The sequence below is a fragment of the Takifugu rubripes genome, chromosome 17 (genome assembly GCF_901000725.2).
Source record: "Takifugu rubripes chromosome 17, fTakRub1.2, whole genome shotgun sequence".
Lineage (NCBI taxonomy): Eukaryota > Metazoa > Chordata > Actinopteri > Tetraodontiformes > Tetraodontidae > Takifugu > Takifugu rubripes.
The window spans coordinates 13,458,825-13,480,868 of NC_042301.1; the positions used below are offsets into that span (position 1 = coordinate 13,458,825).

General features: G+C 46.1%; 1 protein-coding gene across 11 annotated transcripts in view; it reads left to right on the forward strand.

Annotated features, from left to right (window-relative positions):
- gab1 (GRB2-associated binding protein 1) overlaps window positions 1-22,044 on the forward strand; it is a 30,647-nt gene that overhangs the window by 6,869 nt on the left and 1,734 nt on the right. For 2 of the 11 annotated variants that reach the window (XR_965236.2, XM_011612942.2), the window contains exons 3-12: window positions 12,873-13,001; window positions 13,127-13,292; window positions 14,917-15,130; window positions 15,773-16,446; window positions 17,400-17,494; window positions 17,589-17,889; window positions 18,880-18,972; window positions 19,774-19,867; window positions 20,325-20,448; window positions 21,853-21,981. Coding sequence is in view for 9 of the 11 variants with exons in the window: in XM_011612942.2 (XP_011611244.2) it covers window positions 12,873-13,001; window positions 13,127-13,292; window positions 14,917-15,130; window positions 15,773-16,446; window positions 17,400-17,494; window positions 17,589-17,889; window positions 18,880-18,972; window positions 19,774-19,867; window positions 20,325-20,448; window positions 21,853-21,981 (2,019 nt within the window). In the remaining 2 variants the exon portion in view is untranslated. Of the gene's footprint in view, window positions 1-516; window positions 667-3,695; window positions 3,842-5,071; window positions 5,340-7,585; window positions 7,740-10,074; window positions 10,099-12,872; window positions 13,002-13,126; window positions 13,293-14,916; window positions 15,131-15,772; window positions 16,447-17,399; window positions 17,495-17,588; window positions 17,890-18,879; window positions 18,973-19,773; window positions 19,868-20,324; window positions 20,449-21,179; window positions 21,256-21,852; window positions 21,982-22,044 lie in introns of those variants that run through there. The other 9 variants (XM_029850512.1, XM_029850513.1, XM_029850514.1 and 6 more) reach the window with 9 other exon arrangements.

Sequence of the window (22,044 nt, forward strand, 5' to 3'; positions counted from 1 at the left end):
GTCGCTGTGTCTGCAGCCCCTTAATATAGCCCCGTGGTGTCACGGTGGTTTTTACCCTCTCCCCTTCTCTCTGTGTTGCTGTGTGATCTGTCAGCTCATTTGTCCCTGCCAATTGTCAGGGGGCAGGCGCGGGGGTGCAGGCTGATGTCAAATATTCCTACTCACATGTGTAATTTCCCAGGTAACTGTGACTCAGCCAGGCCCCCAGTGGAATAGCTGCTTTTTGTATTTGATCACCATTGATTTTTCTATTTTCTTGGTTTAATTTTTTTTGTTGTGGTTGTTAAAAATGGCTCATTTTGTGTGTTTCCTCTCCACCATCAGGAAGGTTGCAGCAACTCTCCCTGATACAGTCTCTGAATTGCTGCTTCATGTTTTGAGCCTGGCCTCCAGCCAAAGGAGGTGGTTATACATGCACACATGTACAAGTGCGAACACACAGACAACAGAGACCTCTGCTCTAAAAGACCATTTGTTTCCAGGCTGAGACTCTAGAGTCGGGAGTGTCCTCCTCTTGTCTTCCCACTTTCCCAGCATTTCCCAGCTGCTCTTCTCTTCCTCGTACATGTTCCTGAAACCTGTGGAATACCTCGATTGTCTTTATCACAGTTCTAAACTCATTGGCGTTAGGATCACCAGCTGTTTTTGGGATTCTAACAGTGACAGGTTGGTAGTATGTGGTTTTTAAAGATGCTTTGATTTGGTTTCATTTGCTGGGAAATATGCAAATGCTTTTTTGCGTAATATTTTTTGGCAGCGTTGATAAAGCTGTTACTATTCTTCCGTAACAACCCGTTTTCGTATTTTCACACATTTGGCCTCAATTATATCACCGAGGTTGAAAGGATAATTGCGTAAGCGGTCAAGGAACAGGGCGATCATGTGAACCAAGTCTGCAACACCAGAAGAATGTGTTGAATTCTAACGATGCAGCTTCACCAAGTGCATGTGACTCTGAGAGGGCTCAGACTGGTGAGGAGAGGGCAAAGTGAAGCTGGAAATGGCCAAAGAAGGAGGAAAGGTAGCGGATAAAAATGATTCTGAAAAGAGGATTTCCGAAACGTGCACCGGTGGACCTGAAGCTTAACTGGAAAACCGAAAGGCTGCACAACAAGCGCACGCTGGGGGAATGTGAAACTTGTTATCTGCAGCACAGCTTTGGCTCCCAGGGCTGAGAACAGACTGACACAAACCTCCTCAGACTGTGCACTTTGAATAGAGCCCTGTATGAACAAGCCTAATTAAATAGCTTGAGTCTGGGAATGACTCCTTCCAAGGTTTCCCATTGGTTATATAAGGAAGTCATAATATATGTAATATAAAACTGGATGCCAACATCGCGTGGTTAGTCCTCTGATAAGATAGTAGCTCCGTCACTCTCAAATCACCTTTAAAACACACAGATTACAACAAACAAGAACAGTCAGCGTGAGGAGAGAGGGCCACATCAGTAACCAGATGTTTGGATGTCTGCGGAGTCATTGCTGGAAAGTCATTTCTGCGAACAAAAGTTGTGTGGTCTCAGTCTGGTCGAATCATTTGCTGTGTGTTTTAAGGATCAAACAAGTCCCCGGTGCCTCTTTTTGAAACCTTTTCAAGACTGTAGCCAGCTCAAGCATATAAATTCAGTGTCCTATTGACACATTTAATGTAATTAGACTGACGGCGCAGTAGACTTTTAAAATACTGCGTTCTGTTGTAGAACTCACATTTAATATTGGTGAGTCAAACTGGTTTAAAACCGCACAATACTGTAAAGTTCAGAAATAAACACAGACACATGTTGATGAGTTATTTTCAGGCATATTGGAAAAACACATCGTGCAGCGCAGGTTTAATGCTGCGAGCTTCTGTCAGCTAAAGACTGGACCTGGAACAGCCAATCAGAGAGTGAGAAAGATACTTATCTTATAGCTGCATTTCCTGTCATGAAAGAACTTTTTTCAGAATGTTGTTTTGATCCTTTTATCAGCACAGTTCATGCAGAATGCTGTATTCCTCTCCTAAAGAGATTAAAAGCTCAGTCAGAATTAAGTACGTCAGCAGAGCTTGTCAAGAATTACCAACCTGAAAATAAATGTCATTTTGTTGTGGGCTATAAATAACTAATACTTTGGTCTGCAGATGCCTTTTCTTTAAAGCAACTACTCCCAGTGATCAGTAATGCAACAATCCTCTTTAGTTTAAACCAACCATCTTAGTATTCTAATTTTATTCAGCATTATTCCCTGCTGGCTGTCTTTAGATAGTTAACATTTACTCAGGTTATCAAACTTTCTTTTATTTGGAGTTGTATGTTGTGATTGTCAAAGATATTTGTACTACGGTACATTGAAACAGGTTGCCGGAATTTGCTTTTTACTATTAAAATGTTTAGGATTTTCCGGAGCTTCCAGTTTTTCCAAACCCTGAAAAAACAGGTTCAGCTGAATTCATTAGAAATTGGTTCAAGCTGTTTGAACAACTGCAGAATCTGATGTGTGCACACCCTAACAGCGGCCAACCCACGTAAGAGAGGATTTCTGTCCATGCCCACGTGCCTTTTTTTTCTGTCCCTTTTGCGAAACGGCCCAGTCTGAAAACTATTTTGCATTGTTATCTTTGCTGACTCCATCGGCTTACAGTGAATGTGGACGAGGGATTCCACACATTCTTCCCTGATCGTGAATCAGCCTTACGGGAGTCGCATGAACACACCAGCGCAACACCTCCGAGGTATGTGTTCACGCACATTCCCTTTCAACTGAAAGCGGAGCAGTTTCATTTGAATATGACAATAGAGCGTGGAAGACCGTACCAGTTTCAGGCCACTTGCTTAAAACGGAGGCGTGTCTGCTTAAACAAGCCCGTGCGTGTTCCACAGTTCAGCCTGTAGAACAGGACAGCAAACAGAGTTAAACATACATGTAGAGAATCAGCCTGTGCAGCAGTGAGAGTCCATTTTCTTATCTCTGCGTATGGCATCACTGGCAATTTCTGAACGAACAGACTGTAGCAAGAGAGGGGCTAATTAGATCACGTCTCAGGCAAGCTCTCCCTGCCCACCAAATGTAATTTGGAATCATTTTCATTGAGCTGATTGGATTAGAGCGCTGCCCCCCTCTGCATGAATGAGAACGGCATTAGATGCACACTCCGTGTACTAACACTGTATTAACAAGGTGCCTTGGTTGTAAAGTGCAAATAGCAATCAGTTAAGCAAATATAATAAAAAAAAGAAAAATCTCAAGACGGCTGCTTCACAGAAGTGTGCGGCACAAGAAATAAACCAAATGTTCTCTCACAGGCCCACACACACCCACAGATGCTTTTCAGGCCTGACTGGCCATGTACTGGTCCCCCCCCTGCACAATACAGTGGTACTGTCAGGAGTCTACCACTCAACCCACAACCTGCTGTAGTGTGAAACCTTGTGTTTCACCGAGCGCTGCAGCCAGGCGCTCCACATCCCGAACATTGTGCAGTCGCACATGTGCAGCACTGACAAATCAAGGTGGTGGAGAAAGTTCATCACACTGTTGATGTTTTGGGTTTTTGTCTGGACTGGAGGAGCGCTATGGCGGTGGAGCAGTGCGCACTGGAGCCTGGGGTGGGCAGTTGTTGCCAGGGGAGGTGATGTGTTATTTTCAGTCCATTGTGTCTACTTCCTGTGGGTCAGGGGTTATTGGAGCGGGGAGTTGCAGACTTCACGGAGTAAAGAGGAGGGGAGGGAAGTCAGCAGCGTAGGAAGGAAAGTGGCCAGACTCACTCGACAACAGTGGCTGGTCATCGGCTTGCTTACTTCGCTTCTCGCAATGTTTTTTCCTTTTATCCAAACAAAGTTTGGACTCGCTGGAAGCAGGTAAACAGCCATTAATTGCTCGGTAGCATTAGGTTTCAACAGTTTTAACACTGTGGTGAATGCAGTTTTGTAGTATTTCATGATATTTCTCTTACAAACCTGTGAAAAAATAATTATAGGCTATTTTCCTGCAGCTTATTAAGCATCAGAAGAAAGATCGGAAGGAAATAGTAGATTAACATGCGTACCTGAAGAACGGCGTTGCTTTGTTCATTGAATCTACGAGAGCGTTCCCATTGCACTTGGATTCGCTGTTGCAGCGCACTGACAATGAAGTGTGCGCACGAGGAGGATCATTAGTGAGAGCACAGTGGTATTTATCGTTTATCCAGTGAGGTAAACGAGCACCCCGCTGAACCCACTGTTCTCACGTCTGACAGCACGTATATACGCCGAAAGATTTATTTAATTTTTAAAGCATGCCTTAGACTGCAAGAGCAAGTACAGGTTTTGTTTTGTGCATAAGTCCTGCTGCCTTATCCCCATCTTTATTGATTTGGTTGATTTATTGCTTATTTATTTGCTGCACAATTTCACTTTGGGTAGTTCTAATATGAGGCAACTGCAATTCTTATTAATTGCAAGAACATCCTGGAATATTTATATTTTGCACTTCTTATTTCAGAACTTCCAGCTGCACAGGTATATATACTTTTGTTCAGTTCAGATGCTGTTCTTTTTGCTGTATTTACACTATATATTTTAAAGTCTCAATGTATTTAATTGGAAAAGCTTGGCTGTTTAGCTAGGGCAGTGGTTATTTTTGGTCTAAATTTAGCTGCTGAACGACCCCTCAAACACAGTCGGAGTGACAAAAGGAGGCAAAACAGGAAATCTTTTCTGCCCAGAGTGTGTTGGGAACAGATGACCAGGAAGATAAAAAACGCTAACAAAGTGGAAATTGGCACAAGGGGATGTTTTTTTGCCGCGTGTGTGTTTCTCCATTTCTCTGTTTCACAACGTCCTGTGTTTCCTGGAAAACGGCGAGAGGCCGTCGCTGCAGCTCTGATGACCAAGTCGTCGCTGCTGGTTTTCCTACATTAAAAGTAAGCGCAGGCTCTTGCGTGCTCCCTCAGTCATACATGATGCGAGACTGCGTTAATGTTCAAACCTGCTGCCCGCCAGTTAATGCTTCACCTCGGAGGCACAATTTACAGAATTTACTGAGGCAGACTCGCTGCCAAAGACACAGGTATTAAATTAAGATCAGCATGGTCTGGCGGGCGCCTCAGGTCATCATGTCCTCTTTCACTCCTTCAGATTTTCGCTCAGTTCCTGTTTCCTCATTGGTCTTCATGCAAATATGCTAATGGTCCACATGGAATGATTACTCAGCAAGAGTTTGTGTCTCCGCCCTTCCAGAGTCGGTAGAACAACCACAGTAAATACACCGTTACCATAGACAACTTTGGAGTAAATTCTGCACAATGGACCTGACCTTTGTAGAGCAAAGATGTAGAAACTGTTGAGAATTATAGATCTGGATTTGCAGACATGGGTAAGCCATTTCATTGCAGGATGCTTTAATACAAACTATGGAGAAAAATCTAAAGTTTGGTTCAGGATTCGATTCACAATCTGTTCCAGAATAGTTTGGAACTGCTGTTATTTTCTTGTTTTAAGGTCAGAGGAACACCTGTTTGCCGTTCTGATGGTCTTTGAGGAGAACGTAGGACTTTCTCGTGCGCTGTTTACAAAGATAGCAGTCTGGCGACCAGAGTCTGTGTTCTTTGGAAACTTACCGTAGATCGCCGGGGCTCGGGTCAGATGGCGCCTGGCTGGGTGAGAATTTCACAGCTGCACATGAAAGAGCAGAGACCGTGGGTCGGTAAATTGAAGGAGAGGCTGAGCGATTGCGCGGCTGATGAAGGGAGAGACCCGACTTGTTTTGGTCACAGGAGAGTTCCGGCACATTGATGGTGCATGTAAACCCTCATTATGTGGATTCTGTTGAGTTTTAATAAAAGGTCGATGTGATTATTGTAGCTTTTAAATGGTCAGTGCAGAAACACAAGCTTGGGTCTATACTGTCTTTACATTACACAGCAGGTGTGGGTTTATTTTAGGGAGGGCAGGAATGAACAAGTGTTACCTTGGTCGTGTGCGCCCAGCTGCATAGGACAACTGCTGTTTTTTATCCAGATCAGCCTCGTGGGCTGAAGATTGGCTCAGATTTCTGCCAAATGCCCCTGAAATGTCTTAAATAAATGACTCAAAATGTGGACAATCCAAAAGATATAAGGAAAATAATTGCTTCAAAACGGATTTTAACATTCTCTTGCTGAGTGGTTGAGATTTGTTTCTTGTGGAAACATTGAGGCTCCAGTTGTGTTTCTGACCTGCGTAGGTGGACTGGGCCCTCGCACACAAAGCAAGGTTGTGATGTTTGAGTTTAACAACAGTTTATCCTTGTTCGGTTGGCTCTCATAGGAGCAGCGCTGTGCTGTTGTCATGGGTGATAATGTAGAGATGGTTGGTGTTAACTCCAAAGATCTTCAAAAGTGGACAAACTTGTCATTCATAGTTAGATCCATTTTTTTCCTCCACCATTTGGAATTTTATTACAGCAAAACACAAGATCAATAGTTGTGTCTTGGTGATGTGTAAGACAATAAGGTCTGAGTAGCTGGTGGTGGACTGCGGGTTAGGAAACATTAGCCTTTACAAAGTTGAAGGTGTTTGGCCACAAATGGCCCCAAACTCCCACTAAATGGTCATTCAGATCTTAAATGCATCCTCAGCGTTCCCGGTTTGCTTTGGCACCACTTCTTCGATCGGATCACTCAGGAAGCATCCGTAGGTCGGGAGGTGCCGCGGTTAACCTCAGGTCTTTGCCCGGGTGTCCAGCTGATTCTGTTTCTTTCTTAATGTCCTACTGTTTTGATCTCCACACGATTTCCTGCTCAGTGTTTTTTTATCTGAATAGATGCAACCACAAGGTTGAAGTACATAATTCTAAAATTTGGGTTTTCCTGTTTGGCATCGTATGGAACTGCTGAGTTAAACTGTTAAAAGCACTTGCATCTTTACAGAACGTTGCATTCCACTGATGTCCGTGTCCACAAGAGAAAAACACATTATTGTATCCAGTTACTGAGGCGTTAAATAATGGCATGTAGGATAAGATAATGGGGATCTGCAAACAGAATTAAAAAGTTTTTTAACAGAGGAGCTGGGGGCAGAGTCTTTAGATGTAACATCATAGAGGTTAATACAATGTTGCAGCTCTTTTATTGACCTTCTGCAGAAGGGTGAGCAACATCAGTGGGTGAAAATGGGATAAAAACACACACAACAAATGTTGTATTTCCTCCTGCATCGGGGTCATTCGGAGAGGGTCACGTCCAGGTAATCACCTCATGTTGATTGGTACAGAAAACACTTTTGAAAACAGATTACTGTACATTAGAGTCTCAGGATTGGAGGTGCCACAAGCTCCGTAATGCAGTGCAAAAGCCCCCGAGGCCAGTTTGTGATTTAAAATAATGAGCTTATGTAAACCTGTGCTGACCTTGCTTTCCATCACACACAACACATCTGCTACCTCAAGATGAAAACCCAAAACTGCTGCAGTCTGAATCCAAACTGTATAAAACGACCTCGGTGTCAAAGCAGTTTCTCAGCTCCCTTTTTTAAAATTAGGACGGCCTCTTGTCCCCCCCCCCCCCCCCCCCCCCCTCCTGGGTCCCACCCCCTCTGATTTGTCAGTGGCAGTTGAGAGGGTCTGGGACAACCTGATTACACACAACAGGAAGTCAGAGATGGGAGAGGTCACCCAGAGCAGACCCTGACACACGCTGCAGCGCATGATAAAGTCGTACGGCACCAACGTCAACAATAGCAACACGCCACACGCTTACACCCCAAATGACAGCGGCTCCGGCGGACGGCTGACAAGGTAGGCTCTCTGCGTTTGGCTGCAGCTCCGGCGGAAGCACGTTGATGACGTGTGTCGTGTTGGGAACACTGGGAACGCTCTCTGTTCTCTCTGTTCTGTGCCTCGCTCGCTGCGATAGCTGTTATTTTTGGAGCCGGAACGCTGGCCAAAACAAGACAGGCTGAAAACTTTCCCACCTAAAACAAAACAACAGCGTTTTTGATTCAACGTTGCATCTGAAAACAATAACCCGGCGGGGAGCGTTTCACACATGCACGCCGCGTCATGTAAAATGATTTAAGTTTGGAAGATCGGTGCGATTTTAAGAGAACTTCAGCAGTTTTCGCCAGGGTCCACGCAATGGGGAAACTGGCCGACCGACTGTTAACGCTGGCTAGACAGCTGGGCCTCGGGCATGGCCGGGTTTCTAAACGTCCCCGCGCCTTCCAGAAGGACTTATGTCGTTGCCTCAACAGCCCCACTTAGCCAAAGGCCGTGCACTCGTACTCGTACGTCAGCTGCCCTCTGCGGTGCTCAAGGATGTAAAAATAGCTGTTTAGCAAGAATCCCAGTCATGTCTTGGTAACAAAGACTGATTTATACAAGTTTGAGCGGTAAGCATAGAGGAGCTTTTGTCTCTCCCCTCCCTCTCTTTCTGCAGACCTCGTCACCAAGGTCGCGAGCGCCAGAACCTCTGACGCTCTGACACTCCTCTCTTAGAAAAGCCTTTGTTTGGCGGAGTCCTGCAACCCTGATAGTGAGAGAAGCGCCGTGGTTTTGCGTGGGTTTTTTTTTTTTTTTTTTGCTTCGTTTGGGTCAATGCAGCATCACGGAAAAGCCCGCACTTCGCTCCCGCTCCGGCGAACGCGTCAAGGCTGCACGTTGGCATTCCCGTTTGAAGCGTCAACATCTGAACTTTGGTGTTTAGAAAGATGTGAACTTCAGGCATGGATTTTGCTTTAAAAAAAAAAAAGAGTTCAATAACGGTTTGCAGCAATATGAACTTGGCCTTAAACATAAAATATTTTCAGTTCACGTTATTAGTGAAAGAACCGAGATTTACATTACAGCCGACCATATAAAAGCCGAAAATATATATGTAGAAAGTCAGTCATTTTAAATGTGAACATGCGTAATTCTCTTGTTGTGACCCGTGGTGACCTTTCTCCCTTGTCCATGCTCATCGTGCACCGTGTGCCTCCACCTTTTTATCCCTTGTGTTGTTGTTGAACAACAGAGAATCTGTGGTAGTCAGGATGAGTCAGTGCAGCTGGGGTGCAGGTCATTTACCCAGAGCCCACTCAGCCGGGACAGATGGAACAGCCACTCTCAGGCTGTTTAGTGCTATCTATGCAGCCTGAATGTATGCTAAGCTAATGCTAACACATTAGGGTCAGCAGAGCAGTGCAGGCTGCTGTTAACTCATTCATATACTTCATACTTTTTTGACAATATTGTACAATTATTGCCACTGTTACAGCAACTACTACCAATAATTCCACCTTTATTTCATGGTACAGTTACAAAGATTAATATGAGATGTAGTTCCTGTAAGAGTTGGATCCAGGGTTCTTTTATCTATTGTCATACAACTAAATAACTTTTGAATCCGTTCTGGAATTTTGTGATATAATAACGTTAGATCTGTTGGCAACACAACTGCGGCAATGGTCACGTAAAGTCTCGCAGCTCCACTGACCACAAGTCTTCTGACACTGCAGGGTCGCTCATATTGCCACGTTCAAACCGTTCCATAAAAATATGAGTCAAGACCACAGCTGGCACACAACAGTGACAAACCCCGTGTAGCAGGTGAAAATGAGCCGCAGCACGGACGTCATTATGCTCTCCACAGACGTCACACTTTGCTGTGCACCTGTTGCAGCTCGTATATAACATATTGACATTATTTATTTACAGCATTGCTGGGGACCTCTGCCCTCAGAGAAACCCTTTTAACAAATGGCAGATACAGAAACTATTAAAGCCTCCATGTTGCTACTGTATTCAGTGAGGCTATAATCTAAAAAGAGCAGCTTAGGATCCTCTGATTGATCGCCAATTGAGTTTATTGGCCACCCACACGCACAGCAGTGTTTCATTTTTCTACTTTTCTCAAATCTGTTGTTTTCTTGTTCACTTTTGTTGTCAACAGCGTTGTCCCAGACGGCCTGCAGCATCGTTTTGACCAGTCAAAATTAATTTGAATGACTGACGGTGCGGAACGAGCCAGCCGTTAAGCATGGATTTAATTGGGGAATTGTTATTTCAGATGATGTCTAACAGTGATTAATGCTCTTTTTTATTTAGGATCATTATCTGTCCGACTGATAGAACAGTTCCAGTCATTCTAGAGGATCTCTTGACACTGATGTTGTCTGTGAGTCTGTTCTTTTATGGCCGCTTCTCTTCAGCACATTTGTCTCTGTCATGCTCCAGTGATGTTGGGTCAGGAGGCCTCTGATGGCAGCGTGACTCAACTCGGTTGGCATCCCCTCCTCCAGCCCTCCCCCCTGTCCCTTCTCCTTTCATCATCTCAGTCAGACCCTCTTTGCCCTCTCTGTCTGACCCTTAAAAGGCTGCAGGATCTGGGTGGGCAAGTGGATAGTGTCTTCGTCCTATCAGAAAACACATGGTTAGGGCGAGGGAGGGTTATAGAAAGGGGGTGGCGAGGACAGCTGCTACACTAGGGGAGCCCTCCCCATCCTCTTCCATCATTGTCCTGTGCTGTCCCAATCTGAGGCATTAGAATCTTACCAGCAAACCTGGTGCTCTGAATGGTGACATGACTGGTTTAAAACCTGTTATTGCTATAAAGGGAAACTGTAGAGGGAGGGTACGGCACATCCACGGTGAAACCATTACGCACGTTAGCTCAAATCTACACTGAGTTGTGGAATATGTCATGCGGGAGCCGGATTAAATGTCTCATCAGGTTCTGTGTGAGTCTTGACAAGAGGTATGTAATGATGAACATGCATGTGATGTAACCGCCCTGTCGATCCCGAGTCTTCTGCTGTGGTTAAGGTCCTGTCCCGTTGATGTTCCCGCTGATTTACACTCGGGGAACGTCTATTCTCTGCGCTAACATAACAAGCATCATTTGTGAGACAAAGTTTAGAGGCGAGTTCATCTGCTGAAGGACGCTGAGCTTTGCCGTCATCCATGGTCATTGATAAACGCCATCGCAGCCACTTGTCAACACAAATCAGAGGTCACTCAATCAGCTTAAGAATAGAACCAGAAGCAGACAGTGACCAGAAGTTCAAGTCCTGACAACATCGTCCTTTTAGACGCGCGTGGAGAGGGCGATCTGTCATTGTTGAGACGCAAGAGCTGTCATAATGCTGTCTGGTGTCTTCTTGGAGCGTCCTTCTCAGCGCAAGGCCACTGGGAACCAGTCTAGATACAGGCAGGTCACAGGTCTCCGAGTGACTGCAGAGGAAAGACGCTATTTTAAATTTGGATTTAAGAGACACGGATTCTTGCTGTTATCTTTTCTTGTGTGTTTGCACGTGCGTGTGCGCCCATGTGTGCGTGTGTGAGTGATATAACAAATTCAGGGAATTGCATTTTTATCTACACTTGTGAGATAACAATCTTACCAAATAGGTATTAAGTTGTGATGCTTGGAGCTTGATATTCTGGCAGTTATTAGATATTTGTTTCACTCATCTGACCAATTTTCAGATGTGAGAAAGTCATTTTTGAAGGACGGCCCTCTTGTCTCCCTTCAGTTTGTCGTCAGAACTGTGGTGCCAGGCACACCCGGGCTCGCTGTAACCCAAACTCGTGGTCCTTCTGTTCCCCAAAGGGTAACTTGACCCGGGTCTGCCTTTCATGTGCCAGAGAGGGAGGTTTCCTCTCCACGCCCTCCGTCTTTGTCCAACCGTCAGGACACGGACACCTCAGGATCGTCTTTACGGCCGAATTTAAGATGGCGATTTAAAACATTTAAGCATCGTCCTTCTGTGTGTGTGTGTGTGTGTGTGTGTGTGTGTGTGTGTGTGTGTGTCTGGTTATATAAGACGCAGCCGTTTCGTACTCCAGCGTGAGAACTGGGCAGTATTTCAGTGTGGGACGTGAACAGCCTTGTGTTTTCTGTTTGTAAAAGTATGATTTCAGTGTTGCACGTCTGGGTTGATGTGACCTGTTGATGGGCTCGTGGTGTGAAGTGCAGGCAGGCTTTCTTCTTCTTCTTCTCCTTCTTCTTCTTCCGTACTGTTTGTGGAGGCTCTCCATGTCGAGGCTCATGCTGTCTCCATCCAGGACTTGGCCCACGAACAAAGGACACTCTGTAGATGGAAAAACAGCAAAGAGTTGAGGAAAAACGATCCCCCAGCATTAATCATCTGATCCTAATCATACAGGGAAAAAATGTTTTTTGCTATTCATCCTGATTTGTCCAATATCCCCTGCTTATTTACCTACTAGCTCTCATAATATTTTTGACCCCGGAACTATTATTGTTGTTATAGTAGTGGTGTTGGTTTCCCCCATCTTGGGATGATCTAAATTTTCTAAATCAGGAAATGTTTTACCAGCTCCTGCTCCAAAGCATTAAGGCTAACTACGCCTCAGCGTAATTTAGAGTTCACGACCTTTCCTAGCCTGTGTTTAAATGAGTCACGGCTGCGTGTAAATAAAGTTGCAGTCGCCGATGTGTTTTCTTCAGGTGGAGACGGAAATCAGGAAATGGCACCAAGTCAAATGTTTCTTTGGTTTTTTTTTCCACACTGTGTTCACACTAAACACTTAATTACTGCTGGGTTGGTTGGCGGTTGCTGTTTTGTCAATAAATGTGTGTATTTTTACTTACAGAACAGCTTTCTTTCCACACTTCATTGTAAAATTACACTCTCCCTGCACAGAATTAGCTGTTTGGCACAATCTGCGTGCCAGACGAAACTATGTGACTTTGGTCTGGTTACGCGAGACACATATTTCTGGTCACAGGCCTCTTCCCTCCGGCTGTGAATAATCTCCAGCGAGGGCAGCTGGTGGATGCGCACAGAGGCGAGGGCTACGCTCCAACACACTGGCTCAACCGGGAAAGCGAAGGAGCTCGCCGGGCTGCGGTCGCTGGCGAATGGAGCGCTCATCGTCAGAACACACAAAATAACCTTTGGTCTCCTTTTTGTGCTGACCTCACAGGCATGGAAGAAGCGGTGGTTTGTTCTTCGCAGCGGCCGTCTGACGGGCGACCCGGACGTGTTGGAGTACTACAAAAATGACAATGCCAAGAAGCCGATCCGCGTGATTGATCTCAACTTGTGTGAGCAGGTATGACCTCAGAATTTAAGTACAGTTTAGCTTTTATCAACAAGACTTGTGAATAAGAGCAAACGCTCGACGATCACTACCTTCTGGGTCCATGTGATGCGACGCCATCTTTGTTGCCCCTCCAGGTGGATGCCGGGCTGTCGTTCAGCAAGAAGGATTTGGAGCACAGCTACATATTCGACATTAAGACCATCGACCGCGTCTTCTACCTTGTAGCCGACTCAGAAGAAGAGATGAACAAGTGGGTCCGCTGCATCTGTGACATCTGCGGCTTCAACCCCACCGATGACGGTAGGAATCATCGGCAGTCGGCGCACGTCTCCTGCTCATCCTGTTAATGAAAACCCAATGTTTCATATTTAAATGCACACATAAAGCTTATTCATAGCCTTCAGTCACGTGCCGCGTCGAGAATTCTGCCCAGAAAAACAGTGGGCCAGTGTAGCTTCTCTAAAGCAGCAAAAATACATGATTATATTCATTTGGCCTCAGGACAGCTGCTGCTGGGAGGTGAAGGACAAAGCTTCCTACAAACTTTAATTTAAATGTTGGTTTTATGGTGTTAGAGTTGAATAAACTCGGGTTTTATTTAGCTAACGGTTAACTTAATATGCCATAATAATTGGCTTGGTTGGCTGTGTTGGTTTATGTCAAAACATTTCCATTAGAATGAATAAATGTTAGCTTGGTTCAGCGCTAATAACAGGGAAATATCTCAAAGGCTGATGACTGTACACTTTATTCATTAGCTGTTTTGTGCGTCCACTGTGCTCTTTTGACACTGCATCTGTGTTTCTGTTGTTCACCCCCCCAGTGAACTAGCTGTTAGCACCAGGCTCGTATACAGCCCACTTTTCAAGGTCTAATGATCCATGTGTTGATCCATGTGTCGAGGCTCACATTACCCTCGTTCCCAGTGCTGGATAATCAAAGCATTGTGTGCATGTTGCTCTCACTGCCCCTCTTTTGTGCTTTCCTCCTTATCTGCCTTCATTCTTTCTTCTCTCTTGCCTGTTTTTCATTTCTGTCCCCGTTTCTGTCCCTAGCTGTATCTTGTGTAATTTTCCACAAAATGCAATAAGAGCCCAACATTTCACACCATTAAGAGCGTTCTTATAAGACTCCACTTCTCAGGCCTGGCCAGTAAACCACCGAAGATGCTCCAAGGTTGCTCCGTCCACACTGCAGCTTCGTGTCTGCCACCGTTACATGACTGGTCTCATAAGGCAGCTCTGACTATAACACCCAAGACGCCTCCTCGTGAGAATAATTGAAACTCTGACGTACTATTAAACTGCAAACCCACTCATGACTGAAACTAGATGGAAAGACGAGATATTTTAGTTTATATTCTACACCGATTTTTTTATACAAAGGAATGTCCTTGGCTCTGCTTTTTGTGCTTACGTGCACTTATCTCGCGTGCGTATCCAACTCCCACTCTTCTATCTTATCTGGCCACGCTAGAGTGCTTTGCGGTTAGGCCGATATTAGCGGAGGAAACAGGAGTCCCAGGGAACACGGGTAGTATCGGAGGCAAAGGTGTGCTTTGAGGGGGGGGGGGTTCCTTCTGCCTCCGTGAATCAGCACTTAAGATGACAATAAACCAGTGGGAATAAAGGAGGAGGGGGTGGAGTGAAGGACACTGGATGATGATGATGGCAGATCAGAATAAAACGCAGCTTAAAAACACAAACACCAACCTAAAATTGAAAGCATGTTTTTTGGCCCTCTTCCGCCTCCGATCTTACCCTCCTGGTTCCCGCAGAGCTGATCCCAGTTCAGTTTTACTGCCCAGTGAATCACATTTGACCTTTTGGTGTTTTGAGGCACACATGGTCCGGTAAACAGTGACACACAAGCTGTCTTGAGAGAAGGTCATCCCACCCTTCTTTTTTCCCCCTCTCTCCCTCAGAAGCATCAAAAGCTGCTCACCACTCAGCGGTGGTCGACACCCCCCCACACTCGGCGCTTGGGAATATCGGCGGGCCGGCGGCAGTGTTTTCTAGCGTGCCCCCTCCGTACCAGCCGGTCAGCGTGCGACACCTGGACTCCCAGTCCAGTTCGGAGGAGCCCCAGGATTACCTGTGGCTCGTCAACTGTGAGAGCAAGAAGCCCGAACCAAACAGGTGAGGTCTAATGGATGCGAAGACATCTCCATCTTCAGGAGTCCCGTCGTGTAACATAAGCTTGTATTTGCACATTTTCCCAGATAATTCAGTTATTTATCTGTACATTTCATTTGCGCTGCCGCCCTTTTCCTCTTATCGTCCGCGTGGCGTGCAGCTCAGAGCAGCTTCACTCTTCACTGGAGGGAGAGCAGGAGTATTTGCTCCTGGAGGAGTGTGAGAGCAAGCCTCTTTCTCCCCAGACTAGTCTGTGAGTGGCCTTCCAGCCAGCTGGAACCGCCTGCCTGTGTGGAGTGATGCGCATGTTTTTAGTGACAGAGACACACTCACAAACACAAACACTCTGACATTTAAGTGGTTTATATGAACAGTTCCCAGTCTGGATTTGGCATTATTTGACCCTTTCAATCACGATTGCGATGCAAAAGTGATTAAATGTGACTTTACTAATATCCCTCTCACACCTGACATAATTAATACCCACCATAATTGATCAATTATCGTCCTCTTTGTGTACGAAGGCAACACTAGCGGAAATACATTGCTGTTTAAACTTTTTTAAAACTTTTTTAACCTTAGAAATGCAGCGAATGCTAATGCTAACTCCCAGCAGCTTTATTAAGTTCTCTGCTGTCTTCTCAGAGCCCATGCCGACTGTTCCAAGTCTACCTCTTCAGAGACGGATCTGAATGATAACCTCCCCTCTCATCGCACGCCCACCTCCTCCACCTCCTCAGCCAAACACACTTCACACAACGGCTTCTTCCCGCAGCACGCAGCCCCTGCCTCTGCCTCATCCATCTATGACTCGCCTCCGTCACGCGGCGCGTCGCTCTCCACTGACAGCGGCCTTTACCACCTCCCCCGCAGCTACTCCCAGGACACGGTGCTGCTCCCAAAGTCCGCCTCCTCGCCCCCGGCCAATCAGGACAGCGTTGACTCCGAGCTCTATGTCTTTAACACGCCCTCGCGGAAGCCCTCGATGGAGTCCCAGATGCGCAACCTTTCCCTCAGTTACGATATCCCACCCACCCCCGGGGCAAACAGCACCTACCAGGTGCCCCGAACGTTGTCATCATCAACGGGAGCTTCAGAAGTTGGCGATGTAGTACCTCCTCCTCGACCTCCCAAGCCTTTACTAAGTTCCTCCTCGGGACTCCCGCCCCCTCCTGCTGAGCGCTCACCTACAGACACCTATTGTGTGCCCCGCTCGGCATCGGAGACGGACGGGAACTACTGTGTGCCTACGAGTGCTGGAAATAAGGCGCTGCGCAGCAACACCATCGGCACTGTGGACTGTTCGCGCCTCCGCAAAGGTTTGTGTCAGTGTCTTGAGTTAAAGCCCAGTCTGAAATATGTATAATGTGCGGGTGTGTGTGTGTGTATATATATGCATACGTAAGTCCATAAGGTTGGCGTGAAACCTTTTTCTTGAGCAAAGTTTGTACATGACGACCAAGAACTTGCAATGGATGCACAGGGGAGAGTGAGTTCTCACCAATCGTGCGTCAACCAGAGAATAATGTACACAAGACCGTGCTTATTACTTTACTGAAGGACGCTGTCAGTATGATAGTGCTAGCGAATGTACTCATTTTTAGTTTTAAGTGAAATGCACTCTTATCTTAATGCATTCACTATAAGGTTGCTAATCTGGTGCTTTCAAACAAAGCAAACATTTGGTTTCAAAATAACTTTATTTTAATAAGGCATGATTGCATTTGCTATAGATTATGACACCTTCCATCGTGTTAAAGACTTGACTCAAACTGCACACTAATAAGATTTACTGGACAGAAAATGGATTTTTCTTTTAATAGTAACAGAGTGGTAAAAATAAAGTGCATCTAACAACAAAATTATGCCTTCATAGCACTAGTCTGTAGTCAATCCACACCATCCTTTTGTACTTAAAGATAAAAATAAAACAGGATTGACGATACATCCACCGTATTCCTCATCCGCTGCTCCCCCTTGTGGTGAAATTGAGCACTTCAATATGTCTGTAAATACACTGTTGGATCACAAGCGTAAACTGCTAATGCTGCTGTATTTGTGTTCAGTGGAGACCTGTTGGAGACATGTTTTTCTCTAGAACAGCTGTGGTTTCTGCAGCACGTGGGGCGGCATCATGGCAGCAAGATGACAATAACAATATATTTATAGAAGATAATGAACCAATGAGCTCATTAGTTGTTTTTTAAAAAAAAAATCAAATTTCTAGGCTTTATGTTGTGCAATTACCTGTACATTTGATTGATTTTTGCAGATTTCGGATCCCAGGATTGTTATGACATTCCCAGATCATTCCCGTCTGACAAAAGCTGCTCGTTTGAGTTCAGCGAAAACTTCAGCAGCTACTTTGTGAGTGGTGCCTCCATCAATAATATATTTTACTGCAGTCACTGCTTTGTTCTTGGTAACTCAAACTCACAGCTACTGATTTCCCTCCATTTAGAAAGCCAAAGGAATGATGCCAGTGAGTGGACAGTCCACAGAAGAGCTAGAGCAGAACTACGTACCCATGAGCGCCAATTCCCCCTCCCATCATCACTCGGGCAGTTTGTCGGAGCCGGTGCACGAAGCCAATTACGTTCCCATGACCCCGAGCACTATGGAGTTCTCCTCTTTGGGTAAGCAGGTCCCCCCACCTGCTCACATGGGCTTCCGCTCCAGCCCCAAGACTCCCCCTCGCAGGCCAATCCTCAGTGACTGTCAGCCTCCTCCCGTGGACAGAAATCTGAAACCTGACCGTAAAGGTGAGTGGAGAAACGGCGTGCATGCACGTGCAGACGCGTGTAACAGCCCGTGGAAGCATTGCGTCGTTCACCTTCAGTTTGTGGTTCATTAACCGTACTTCATCTAACAACCCGCTGCTGTTCAACGTGCTCGCTCATCATCACATAATACCATAACTAGCATCAATTCAGGCTTTTATGTCAGCATTTATTTTCATTATGCTTCGCTCTTTCATTTCTAGTCTGCTCTCACATGTCGTCTCTGGCTGCTGTACTCAGTTCGTATCGTGGATTAAACAGCAGAATATTCCTCAGCGACCTATGAACTAGGCCAGGTGGCTGCATCCTCTCATACCAAAGACACTAAGCTCCTTGTCCAAAGTACTTTTGGGGCCCTGCAGAGAGTTTTGGAGAGGGTTAGTCGACCCAAGCCTGGAGTGGTCTCTTCCATCCCTTTTGTTCGGCACATGTGAAAGGTGCTTTTGAGCAGAGACCTAATAGCAAGGGGAGTTTTAATGAAAGGAAAGAGGAAAATGTCTGACAGCCCTCTGATATTCATACGTATTAACAGCAATGGGGGAGCGTCCCCTCCGACTTTCTAGTGCTTGATGTGATTATACGATATGCTGTGATTTCTTTAACCTGCTGTCTTTGTTTTTTTCCTCTGAACAATTATTCAGCATCTTGAACGTTTAAAAATAAATGTTCTCAGTGTGCTAATGGCAAGAAAAGGCGGCAGCCAATTCGCCGCCGCTCGTCCTCGGCTTGGCGTGCATGCATGGCCGTGTTGTCAGTCCTTGTGTGGGCAGTCGCGGTGCATGGAGGGAGGTGCATGCTGGGCGGTGTGGGTCTGTTGTTGCCATGACAATAATCCTTCCATAACTGTCAGCGCGGGTGCAGTTGTCAGAAGCATCTCGTCTTGTGTTTTGCATGGAAAGACACCCGCTTAACTCGCTCTTAATCTGTGATCTCCCCCAAATCTTCATAATAAAGTTTTCTTTCGTCAATCAGGTCAGAGTCCAAAAATAATAAGAGCTAAAGGTGTGGGTTTAGAGCGAACTGACTCTCAAACCGTAGGTGAATTCCAGAGGGGACGACGTAAGGGTAGGTACTCCACGGCGACCCGCCTTTGTGACTCTGAACACTCTGTTCTTTGACCTTTTCAAACGCATCTTTAGTCTGCCTGTTTTTTCACTGGTGCATTGTGGGATTTCGTTTGTTTGTCCGGCCTTGTAAAGCCTACTGTTTGAAAAGCAGAACCAGGCACGCTACATGTTCAGAACCTGCTGTCAGAGCTGCTAATTATGTAGTTTAATGGTCCCCAGCTGAACTTTATGCGTGTTGGATTTTTACTTGGCACAACACGACTTGAGGAAGAACTCGGTAGAACTCCAGCGTGGACTTCCAGCACCACTCTCTCAATAGCACACATGCATTCCGCGACACGTCCTTCATTGTTTGTGTTCTGCTGCGGCCGCACACAAAAGGCTCCGAGTTTTTGGAAGGAAATTGAAGAGTGATACAATCTAATGAAAGGGACCCGAATGATTAGATCCACTCCGCCGCACGTGTGCAGACGGACATGCTTCCTGTCCTCATAAAACCTGACATTTGTATAATGTACCCACAGCACACACGGGTTAGCTTTCATTCTCCTTCTCTTCTTGTTTTTAAAACATCATTTCCCCCCCAAATCCTTCATGACAGTGTCAAAAACACCAATATCCAGATTGTGATATGGACATAAAATAAAACTGACCTGTTTATACTGTAACCACACTCACACACACACACACACACACCACTGGTATCTGTGTGGGGCCCGGACCTCCTGCTTGTGGTCTGTACCTTCATGTGACCCGAGTGTTTTCCAGCAGACTGACCTCTGTGCGTTCCGTCTTCCAGGACGACCCGCCCCACTCGAGATTAAACCACTGCCAGAGTGGGAGGAGCCGTGCACGCCAGTCCGCTCACCTGTGACGCGGTCGTTTGCCCGGGAGTAAGTCGCCACCTTAATTCTACCTTTAACAATCAAACCAGGGCCTGTTCACACTACTTTTCCGCCACCACGTTCCCGAGAAACCTTTGACTTCGTCCACCCACACGAGGTCTTTAAAGATAAATGAGGGCGCTTTAGCCCCATGTGGCTGGAGCTGCTGTAGGAAGGGTGGGCTGGGGGGGTTATGTGGTGTGAACATTCCCTTCAGTCGTAGATATAGTGTTCAGTTAACTAAAAAAGTAGAGACTAACGCATCATGCATTACTGTAGTCACTTTGATACCCAGTAACAGCGTTTTGAAGTCCGCCTCAGCTCCAGTGCAGCTGGGACCATCTATTTCTGTGCTAAGTGCTTCAGGGACTCTTCTGGCTGCAGCGGTTCATAGTTGTCTGACATGTCTGTGTTGTGTTCTGTGCTCACCAGAAGTGGGTGTGTTTACATTGTGAATGCTGCTCAGTTTCTCTAGGTTTCCATTGCCCATGAGACCCCCGTCAGTGCATAGCACAGCGTCCAGCACTGACTCTGAGGACTGTGATGAGAATTATGTACCCATGGTCTCTAATATGTCCACAGATGAACCAGTATGTAACACTCAACCATCTCATGATCTGTACGCTTCAAATCACAGATAATCAGCCCAAATTCTGCTTGTGTGATGTGGTTTTGAGATTAGCTTCAAGTGTCGCGCGCCGTGACTGTGGAGGGCCGTCAGATGATCCAGAAATATTGCAGTTTGTTAGAGGCAGAGTTCGGCGAGCTGAGCTGCGGGGCTTTCGTAATAGTCTGTATTTACGGCTGCCGCAGACGGACTCCTCGCCACTTCGACCCTTTTGTTTGCGGTTTCCTCTCACCCCGCTGCCGCTTCTTTTCAGGGCTCGTTTACTTTAAAGAACATCCGATTTCTCTCAAATGACTACCCTTCCTGTAATTGTAAAGATCCTGTTTGGGGGGGGGGGAGATTTGGCTTTATTTCTTTAATTCAGCAGCAGAAAACACGCAGAATTGGCCGACAAGTGACCAACTGCAGACAGCATCTGTCAACAGGATTCTTTCATTTACAGTTTGGGTATTGGATGCCCTTTTCTTTGCCCCCTCCCCCTTCCGTAACAGCTTAACCTTTGCTTTGATATCGTCTGCTGCCCTCCAGTTCTTTCGTCACTCATGTTATTTCTTTCTCCCCAGTTCCTTCTCTGGCTTCTCCAGACTTTGGCTCCATGCATTTTCTTTTCCCAGCCTTCTGTTCTTCACCATCTGCTCTTCTTCCTTCTTTTTTTTCCTCCCTTTGCCACCTCTTCTTTCCGAATCTGTGTAGAGAGGAGTCCTTCTACTGCACAGTCCCCATCACCCCTATAAAGAGGGAGGTGGAGGAACTTAACACCGTAGACGAGGTGAGCAGGGTTGTCAGGTTAGAAGTGCAGGAACATTTTTGCATAATCCTTCTACGCTCTGCTCGTATCCCTCCACACATGTCAGCTGTAAACTGTTAGTAGCTAGGATTTATATGTGAGGTGAACTCTTCCACCAGTGTACTAGTTTTACCATCATACTAGTTTTAATACCTCCACTCTGCCTGTAGTTAGACGTTAACCCCGTAGCACTGCCACAACACCAGACCTGCAGCTCTGTAGCTGTCATTTCCTGTAGGAGATACCAGATCAGAACATAACCAGCACTCAGAGAAGGAAGGTAATGACACCGGGGAGCAGCTGGCTCCTTCATCGGCGTTATGTAAGCCATCTGGATGATTTCCCTCTGAAATTAGGAAATTCAGGGCTGCGTTTTTAGGCGCAGAGCTGCAATTTTAAATGTGCGTTTGTCTTCACGCACACCCTCTAACGTTGACGTTTGATAGTTTTCTTGAAAGATTTGTGGCGTCGAGTTCAGAAGCGGCTGTTGTGGCAGTGCTATTCTGTTATAGGGCTCAGCTGTGGCAACTGCTTGAGTGCCCCCCCCCCCCCCTTTAACGAAAGCTTCCTCTGACGTAGAACATGAAGCTCGGCGCACCCATGACGGCAGACGGCGGCAGTAGTCCCATGGTGAAGCCCAAGGGCGACAAGCAGGTGGAGTACCTCGATTTGGACCTGGACCCCGGCAAGTCTACCCCACCTCGGAAGGTAGGAGCTGATTCATGGGTCCAGTTCGATGACGTGTCCCACTCCAAAACTAAAACGAGGTTT